The following is a 9,505-nucleotide window of genomic DNA, read 5'->3' as shown; positions in this document are numbered from 1 at the left end:
TAACTCATTTGAACACCTTATCACATCTAGCAGTCCAAATGCACAAACTACAATAGAAATCTTACAAACTTCCACCATCTGTCTAGCTATGAGTTTATCGAACCATCTACATAACCATTCTGAAAGAATGCAACCCGCTGTGTATGAATTCCCAAAACTGCAAACCAAACAACCTTTGATACTGGACAATTCAAGATGATATGATTAGAAGATTCAAGCTCATGGGAACAAAGAGAACATCTTAGATCTTCTGCTTGTATAAACTCCATCAGTTTATCCTTAGTGGGCAAGATATCTTTGACACATTTCCAGATGAACGAGTTTGTTCTTGGCAAAACATGTAACTTCCACAGCTTCTTGAATATTTCTTGCATTATTGAACCCACTGAGTGATTTCCATTTCTATCCTTAATCATTTTGTTATAAGCAGATTTCACTGGAAAATTCCCATTCTTTTCAAGAGTCCATACCAATCTATCTTCATGCTGAGTGTGAATAGAGATATTTAGAATCAATCCAACAGTGTGAGGATCAAATCAGGTAAGAATTAGATTTGCTGAGTGTGAATATAGATGCTTAGAATTAATCCAGCAGTGTGAGGATAATCATAAGAATTAAATTTGTATTCCAGCCACCTGAATCTGCTAAAAATAATTGATGAACAAAGGTATAATTTGCTGAAAATAATTGAGAAGAGCCAGGTTTAGGTGTAGGAGGTGTTTCCAGTTCAGCTATCCATCTGTAATTCCAGATTAATATATATTTTGTATCCATTTCCCACATTCCAGTAGCTATACTTCTTAATGAAATGTAGCCCAGAACTTATACTTTTTCATGACCAAGTAGAGTTGTCATTTTCTGCAATATTGAAAACTTGACAGTGACTTTATCATTGTACTACGCTAACACCGCCTAGGAAATTTTGCCTACTACCTAGTCGTGAAAGATCCAAAAACTGAAAACTGAATAAAAAATTTAACGAATCTAACCTAATTCAACAATTAAAAATTATAATAAGATGGCTCATGGTTGCACGCTGCACTGTTTGTTAAGGCCTTTGGAATTCTTGATTGATTTGTTCTTCGATTTGTTGCCGTAGTTGATAGATTATTTTTAATTAATCTCAAAAAGATTTTGATTTTGATTTTATTTTGTGTTGGTTCTAAATTTATGATCAAGTCAGGATGGGCCTGCCAGCCCGAACTGGCACATTATAAACCTGATACCTAAAGGCACGAGACCTGGAGGAAAATTTGGTTTTGATTCTGGCCGGCAGTACACACATATGCACTGAATGTTTCAGAACTGATAATTATTACTGATTAAAAAATAGATAAACAAGTTACAGCACATGAAGAATAAAATGCAAAAGCCTACTCAATGTGCCTTCATACCAATCAAAATACAACAGTCTTGGTTCCTTCATAAGGTAGCACGCGCAGTTCACAATATGACTTTATTGCCTTTGACAAACATTGTTTTTCAAGGTTTTCTGACTTTTGCACAAAACTGAGTAGGTTATCTCGATGCGACACTCTCTCAACCTGCAGAATGGAACTCAATACATTACGATATGTTATGCATGCGTTATATAAAGGTTGACAGGGTTATTTGAGATATTAGGTGCTCTAATCATTATTGTAGCAGCATGTCAGAGATAAAAGGAAGAATATGTGACCGGGCAAAAGAATATCACCATCTGCTCAATAATTGCTCCAGAATCAAGTTCTTCGGTTACAAAATGACTAGTAGCCCCAATCAGCTTCACACCAGCATCAAATGCCTACCGAATACAAACACATAGCTTAAGAAAGCAGACATCGACTGAGAACAGATAATTCACCGCAAAACAATTTAAGTATGAAGCTAATACCTGCTTAGAAGGATTCCCACCTTTAAACGATGGCAAAAGGCCATGGTGAATGTTGATAATATCCTTTCCGTAGCTCTCCAAGAATTTCCCAGATAATATCTGTAACATATTCACTACTTTAAATTAACCACATGAACTGACAGCTTTATTACTTATGTGAATCATCATGACAAATTGAAAAATAAGAATATAGGATTGATCCCATCCACCACAATAAGATAAAAGATGATCATGATGATACTAAGGGATCAAAACCATCAGAACAAGGTCACTGAGCACTTCTGCAGTTTACTAAGCCATTAGTCAAGAGAAGGAGACACACTTTTCCCCTCAAAATGGTTTGCACAGTGCACAATAAAACATGCATGCGCCACAGGTCTAACCATTGCAAAGCCTTAAGAAGTATCAGAACTATGATGTGAAAATAATAAGATGTTCAATTTTGTTTATTTAAGAGTCCTTCTTAACCAAAAGTTAGAATACATGCCGAATCTGAGAGAAAATCAGTACCTGCATATATCTAGCAAGGACAAGGAAATCCGTATTTTCAACCAACTTCAATATTTCTCCTTCTCTTTTATTCCCTTTAGTCGTGTGCAAGACATGGTATGGGATGCCATGCCTCTGGAGAAAACGACTTACATGGGTATTGGGACCTCTCTCGTGATTGCTGGAAAAACATAATAAGATGCCGATTTAACAAAACGGAAAGCATGTATCTGCCACTAAATAAAGATATCTCAAATTTCACCTTATCACACAGGTTATTTCCACAGGAAGTCTACCATCCTGCCATGCATGTAACAAGTCAACCAAACAGTGATCCTGGAACAACATGAACAACCTTTACAAAGTCAAGGAAACAGACAGTAGGATCCGACAAGGCTAGCTACCATAACGAGAACACTTCAAATAGAACATATACTGACCTGCTTTGAAGCAAACACTGCAATCTTATACTTGGGATCAAGATCAGGCACCCGTAAAACAGATTTCACTGCACGAAACAACTTTGAGAGTTTCCGAAAGTCCTCATCCATCTCCGCTCGTGGCCATCTTAAAGGGTCAAAGACAAACTCACTGCCAATGATCCATATATTATTAGTACACTCTCTACTTTATTTAGCATACTGCATACCTTCCAGTTATAATCAAATTAAGCAGCTTCACCTATTATATCAAGATACATTATATAGTGCACCACATCATGCAATGGTTTGAAGCTCAAACTAGCAATCTGACGAAAGTAAAGTACCTATCATGCTATATCAGGTCAAGTGAAGATCACAGATAAGCACACATAGTACAAAGAACACAAAAGCAAAGAACAACCCCAAGATATCTAATTCAATAGCACTCCTACACCAATTCATATTGTTCAAGTTTAACAAACTTTTTGTATAATTGCCTCAAATCCCAACTATGAATATACAACCACCACCATATGGAGAAAAAACGGTGATATTGAATCCGGTAATTCACAATTTTATCCAAATATGCTCGAAAACCCACAGCTATAATGTGCATTCATTTGGCAAGCCTACATAATCTCATTGCTACAATTACTTTTAACAGCTTTGTTGTCGTTGTCGTGTTACAGTTCACCCTATTGCACATTTCACAGTTTCTACTACAGCTGGATTGTCTCTTTATATTTTTCTCGTCATTTTGGCATTTCCACTGAAGAAAAAATAGTTGTATGATATAACTGAATATGAAATCGAAGAGAGGGCGTTACCTACGGGCGTAGAATACGTGTTTCTTCTGAGGAACATAAACATCAACACTCTGTATGTTACCACCTCTAGAAGCAATACATTCAGATAGCTTTGCAACTATCCCAACATCATCCTACTTCTCATTCAACAAACAAATCAATCAATTAATCAATTCTTGATGAGAACAGTAATCAATTTCATCCTAATTAATCAAATTAAAGGATTAGAGAGAGTGAAAGAGAACGTACGGGGCAGTGAAATACGTGAATCCCATGAGTAGGTGAACAGGTGGTGGTGGTTGCGGTGGTGATAGAAGATCTAGAAATGAATGTTTCTCCTCCTCCTCTTCCAAAACCGGACCAAGAATTTGATTTCAATAATTCAAAAGCTCTTCTTCTTCCTCTAATGATGAAACTCATCTCTTTCTCTGCCTCTCCCTTTTCGAGATCAGACCCAGAAAAAGAGATTCACGACCTCACTTTCTTCTCGGCCTCACCCATTTTCTGGGGTGTCAAATTGCAAAGGTTTTTTCTTTTTTCCTTCTTTTGGGACCAGCCACCAACTTCCCTATGGGTTGCCCACTTTGTTTAGTTGAATCTGACTTGCCTCGAGTCAGATCATTTGTTTTTTACTATTATTTTTGGGGTGTCTGATTCCATCTAACTCAGCCTATACATACCATAATAATATAACTACTTGAGCAGATTCAATTTTTTTGAATCAAATTCAGATGAGTTCATAGTCTTACTAAGATTTAATTCAGGTTGAGTCAAGTTCACACAAGTCAGTTGAGCTGGTAAGGCAACAAACAACCAAGTCAAAGATCTATATAAATCATATACTCAAACCAAAGAAAGCACTGCACTAATAATGATCTTAACAAGGTTTTCTAGCAATTAAAATGCCGGCAACAAACGAAAAAGATTAAAACTATCACCTACATAACATAGGTTCTGTCCATAACTTAATAGGCCTGTGGAGCTCATAAGAGCGGACAAAATTTCATTTGTTCCACTTAATTTAACACTTGTTTTTACTGCTGGGCACACTGTACCCTGGGTCCACCTGCTTCCTCCTCGTCGTCATCATATGCCTCGTGTTGACTCTGTTGCTTCCGCCTCATCTCCTCCTCGATGTTCACATCATGCAAGGTAGTCTCCTCACAATCATCAATCTCCATGTCCGTCAAGCGATTGCTGTTTGGCTTTGGCGGTAGTATTGTTTCCAACTTGCGGCACTGTTCTGGTGACAGAACCCCAGGTTCAGGGAATTCAACGTTGAACAAGATGTATAGCCTGCCTTTCATGAATGGCCTCTGATATTGTGGCATCCCCTCGTCATTGATCGCTTTGTGTTGACCTGTTTCGTTAATACATTACATAACAATATATTAATATATATAACAAAAATTAATGGTGGTCTAATAATTGTCATTGCAGGATAATAACTGGGAAAACAAGTTATGAAACTATACCTGGCTTGATGATTTTGCCAGGATTGGATTTGATCAGAAGCTGCCTGCCATCGAGATGGGTTATGGCAAACTGGAAGCCACATAGAGCCTCAGTCAAGCTCAGAGAATGTTCTACATAGAGATCATCAAACTTCCGTTTGAACTTAGGGTGCTCCTTCTGTTGCAACACCATCACAATATCTCCTGTAACTGTATCAGGCTGCAATAATGAACATGGTCACTATTAGTTACTTTCAAGACAAAACAAATTTCAAAAGGGACAGCATACATTATTTAACACAATGATAAAGGTAACGTAAAGTTTCTGTCACCAAGCTGTGCCCTCATTCATATGGATCCTACACCTATATGATTCAAGGCAGATGGTGCTAATGAAAGTTGACATAGCTCTATGTTAAAGTAGCATTCCTATTTGAAAGAATAAGAAAGCAGCTATTTGTTCTATTCCCACTTACAGCTTCATCTGCTTGTCCCTCGAACACAATCTTTTGTCCGTGCTGCATTCCTTTTTCAACATGTACCTCCAGCACCTTCTTTTCCTTGGTAACTTTGTTCCCTTTGCACTGTTGACATTTATCTTTCTCGTTGATGACCTCACCTACCATAAACAAGCAACGGAAATAAGGATCCTTCATGGTCACCATAACAAATTAAAAACTCTACAAGAATTTGGATGCTTGGCATTGCATATACCTGAGCCTCTGCACTCTGGACAGACATGTTGCATTTGCTGGATCATCCCTGGCCCAATTTGTCGGGTTGATATCTTCATTCCTGAACCTTGACAGCCGGCACATCTATTTGATGCCCCACTCTTTGACCCTTTCCTGCAATGATAAAATAAAATAGGCTGTAAGAAAAACGGAACTCCCCAATAAAAAACGTATTCAGAAAAGTAATCTCTGATCTGCTATATTGTCACCACAAAAGTAAACATTCTTAGTATCAGACTCAAGAATGCAAATTGATTGAAACTTCGCTTTGCAAGAACTCTACAGAGAGCTAAGACTCGAGAAAAGAACACAGCAATCAGATGTTTGGAATAAGCAGATGTCCATCCATCAACAGCAACTTTCAATACAGAACCCAAGGCTATGTAAGAAACAAATCATTTTAGCCAACTCCATATACAACTAAACAAGTTGCTTGATGCTTCTGCACACTAACCTTCATTGTTCCTAACATTCTAAGGATGGGTTTGCCATCAGTTAAATATTCCATACACTTTAGATGCATCTCTTTTATGAGGACATGTGTCGCCTAGAATAAGCAGATGTAACTTAGTATGACAGCAGATGTACTCAACTCCCTTAAGGCAAATCTTGTAATATAAAGGAGATAGGTTGGTTGTTTTAGGGGGTCCATTGGTCTCAGCTCTCTTGATTTAGTTTGAGCTCACTATCTTCTTAAACTGTAGCAATTTGCACCCAATATTCACTAACACCATACTGTAAAGCAGAAGAGCGAAAATCAAAACCAAATATTAAGCCAGACCACCGTAAAAGTCCTACAATCTATCTCCTTTATCTCAAAAGTTTCTTCTCTGTTGATAACTAACAACAATACAGAATTATAGATGGTTAATATGAATGTACATACTATTGACAACTACTGAGCTTCATATACAAAAGTTATCTTACTCGATGCTCGAATATAATTCGTGTTTAAGATAAAGAAACAACAGTGATATATTCATCTAAGGGCAGCCTTATAAACAAATGTTTCTTCAGACACTCGTCAAATAAAATAAAAAAAGTGTAAGCTGAAATGACTTACCCGCTGCACTTTGAACACAATGCGTTTCTAGAAAGAGAGAGTTTCTTTTCAGTCCCGTTATATAAGTCTTCCAAAGAAACCTTTAGAGTATGTACCACATCCTCTCCCTGCTTCTGCCTCCGTCCTCTTGAGCTACCACCACCAAAACCTCCTCCTCCACCGAAGAATGATTCAAATATATCAAAAGGATTGTGACCTCCGCCGCCACCACCAAAACCTCCTTCTTTAAGGGCATCTTCTCCATATTGATCATATATATCTCTTTTTTCAGGATCATTAAGAACTTCATAAGCCTGGGCTATTTCTTTGAACTGTTACCCACAAAAACGAGAGGAAAACAGTAAGAAGCTCTGCATGGAGTAGCCATGAAATCGAAACTTGCAGTCACACAAAAGGGGTTAGGTATCGCTAAATTACAGGATTAGGAGGACATTCATTCAGATTTTAATATGGAAACGCAAATAAAACAGGATATCTTCTTAATCACACAAAAAGTGATTTGTCCGTGAATCAGACCCAGTACCCAGGTGCTGAGATAATGCAAAAAACACAGTCCCTCTCATGGGCATTAAGATCCCTTCTACAGAATCACACTAACCTTGTCCTATGAGCTTTTACATGGTCAAATAAATCCGAGTGAGCAAGTAAAATACAAAAACATGCCCCAATTAAAGATTATCAAAACCTTAAAACCAGAATTTAAGGTGGTCCTGAGATTGACAAGGGGGTCCATGAATTTAAGACCCTTTGTACAGAATCACACTAACATTGCCCAATTGAGCTGAGCAAATAAATACATCTACATGCCTCAAAACTAAAGATTCTTAGAACCTTAAATAGAATTTTACCCTAAATAATGTCAATTAAAAGAACATTAAAAGAACGATTTTTCATGTAATTTACGAATATAGATATAGAGCGACAAACCTTCTCAGGGTCTCCTCCTTTGTCAGGATGATTTTTGATAGCAGCCTTCCTATACGCCTTCTTTAGTTCATCCTGAGTAGCATTCTTTGAAACACCAAGGGTTTCATAGTACTTTGTGTTGTCACTCTTCTTTGGAGCACGACCAAACATGATGATAACGATTCAATACACCAAAGGGGCAAGCAGCTGAACAAAAAAAAAATTGTTAAGAAATGTCAGTGAAAAAAAACCTAAAAATATCAATCAATTTATTGATAAACAAACAGAAAAAGACTAAATTTAGTAAACACAAGATCTAAAAATAGCGTATAACTCACAGAGAATCTAAACAAGATTGAGATCTAAAAAAAGATATGAAACCCTAAAAGAGAAATAAAAGAGAGAACTTTGCTTACGTTGTTTCGGTCCGATTAAGAAGCTCTCACGGAGTCTAGGTCTCGGTCTCTCAGGCTCTCAGGCTCTCTCTGGTGATGGTTTTAGAGGGAGAGCGAGCAAGAGAGAGATGAGAAGATACCTAACCCAACAAACAACTAGAAGAGAAAAAGAGGTGGTATTTGAGACGACTCTCGAGTCTAAATAAAAGGAGGAGAACTCGGTTTTGGCATGTAGGGGCCAATATTGCGATGTACTGTATTTGGAGGTTTGACTAGTACTAGTCGACCGAGAAAAAAAAAAAAATGATAGAACTGGATTGATGGTAAACTTAACGAGCAAACTGCAATTCTAGTTGGGTGAGCAAAGAGAAGTGCTATCCCGCACGACCTTGCGGGAAGCTATTCCGTTTAAGCGGCTTCTTTACCGTTAGATTACGTTAAAACCCATATCTAATCGTCTTGAACCCTTTAGGAGAAATAGTGGGTCCTATCCTGAAAATAATGGGTCATTTCCTGAAAGTGATGGGTCCTTTCCTGAATGTGAATCTAACCGTTGATTTAATCATCCAACGGCATGGAAGCCGCTTTTGCGGGAAGCCATCCCGCAAAGTCGTGCGGGATAACATTTGTTGTGAGCAAATGGGTGAATTTGTCCATTTCCACTTATGATAGACATATGGTCAAATATGACGTTTGCTAATTTTGTCTCAAGACTCAACTTGGGGCGATGGAATCAACTTTGGTGAATAGGCTAATGTTGGGACGAGGCTCGGCCTAGGTTTAGACGGCGGATCTTATCGGTTATTGTAGTGATGTAAACTACCAATGGAATATCATACTCAAATTACAGGATCTACACTGCAGATTCAAGGGTAAAAACCTCAGGGAGGCGAAAGCATAAGCTAGTATTAACCGATGATTAGTTTATACACGCCAAAAAGAAGTATAAGAAGATAGAGTTAGATGGCGAATGTGTGCAACACACGGGTACCCTCTAACCTAATTACAAAGGTTACTAATTAATAATTGGTGATAAAATAAACTGAAACTAATGATTAGAGATTACTAGTACCCCTGACTCGGGTGGCCCCTAACAGATGTGCCATCCCTTAAGCTGTGATATGATAAATGCCCACTCATTCTAGAGATTCTTGTCCTCAAGGATCAATTATTCAAACTGACTAGCCATGAACTGTCTATCCTCCCACGTAGCTTCTTTAACAATCATGCCTTCCCATTGCACCAACACTTGTTTTACTTCATGTTGATTCTTCATACTCTTTCTGGAGCTTAAGACTTGCAAAGATTTAATTTTGATATTACCTGATGAGTTTGTTGCTGGTAGCCTCGTCTGTGGCACAGA

General features: G+C 37.9%; 2 protein-coding genes across 3 annotated transcripts; both read right to left on the bottom strand.

Moving 5' to 3' along the window:
• Window positions 1–1,291: 1,291 nt before the first annotated feature.
• On the bottom strand, window positions 1,292–4,134 carry LOC113355464 (formyltetrahydrofolate deformylase 1, mitochondrial-like). Of its 2 annotated transcripts, none has more exons than XM_026598324.1 (8): window positions 3,840–4,134; window positions 3,612–3,724; window positions 2,803–2,953; window positions 2,625–2,698; window positions 2,384–2,543; window positions 1,874–1,972; window positions 1,697–1,783; window positions 1,292–1,544 (listed from the first exon to the last, which is right to left on the bottom strand). In XM_026598324.1, exons 1-8 carry the CDS (start codon window positions 4,008–4,010, stop codon window positions 1,398–1,400), a joined length of 1,002 nt encoding a protein of 333 aa, XP_026454109.1. In that variant the 5' UTR covers window positions 4,011–4,134; the 3' UTR covers window positions 1,292–1,397. The 2 variants fall into 2 exon arrangements, with proteins under 2 accessions (XP_026454109.1, XP_026454110.1); XM_026598325.1 differs by having other exon boundaries at window positions 3,612–3,727; window positions 3,840–4,070.
• A 272-nt stretch (window positions 4,135–4,406) lies between these two features.
• LOC113355463 (dnaJ protein homolog 2-like) lies at window positions 4,407–8,325 on the bottom strand. The gene is made up of 7 exons (XM_026598323.1): window positions 8,164–8,325; window positions 7,769–7,954; window positions 6,842–7,152; window positions 5,759–5,892; window positions 5,521–5,663; window positions 5,066–5,264; window positions 4,407–4,950 (listed from the first exon to the last, which is right to left on the bottom strand). Exons 2-7 carry the CDS (start codon window positions 7,916–7,918, stop codon window positions 4,625–4,627), a joined length of 1,263 nt encoding a protein of 420 aa, XP_026454108.1. The 5' UTR covers window positions 7,919–7,954; window positions 8,164–8,325; the 3' UTR covers window positions 4,407–4,624.
• Between the last annotated feature and the right edge of the window lie 1,180 nt (window positions 8,326–9,505).

The sequence above is a fragment of the Papaver somniferum genome, chromosome 3, assembly GCF_003573695.1.
Source record: "Papaver somniferum cultivar HN1 chromosome 3, ASM357369v1, whole genome shotgun sequence".
Classification (NCBI taxonomy): Eukaryota; Viridiplantae; Streptophyta; class Magnoliopsida; order Ranunculales; family Papaveraceae; genus Papaver; species Papaver somniferum.
Note: the sequence above shows the minus strand (reverse complement) of the source record. Positions and strands in the feature narration are given on the sequence as shown.

Coding starts and splice junctions, on each gene's coding strand:
- LOC113355464 (XM_026598324.1), bottom strand. CDS start 4,010: ATGAGTTTCATCATTAGAGGAAGAAGAAGAGCTTTTGAATTATTGAAA. Junction 2,699..2,802: donor CAGTGTTTGCTTCAAAGCAG/GTCAGTATATGT, acceptor ATGTTGTTCCAG/GATCACTGTTTGGTTGACTT. Junction 1,784..1,873: donor GTGGGAATCCTTCTAAGCAG/GTATTAGCTTCA, acceptor TGTATTCGGTAG/GCATTTGATGCTGGTGTGAA.
- LOC113355463 (XM_026598323.1), bottom strand. CDS start 7,918: ATGTTTGGTCGTGCTCCAAAGAAGAGTGACAACACAAAGTACTATGAA. Junction 5,893..6,841: donor TTGTGTTCAAAGTGCAGCGG/GTAAGTCATTTC, acceptor TTATCATTGCAG/GAAAGGGTCAAAGAGTGGGG. Junction 5,265..5,520: donor AGGGACAAGCAGATGAAGCT/GTAAGTGGGAAT, acceptor TCATTATTGCAG/CCTGATACAGTTACAGGAGA.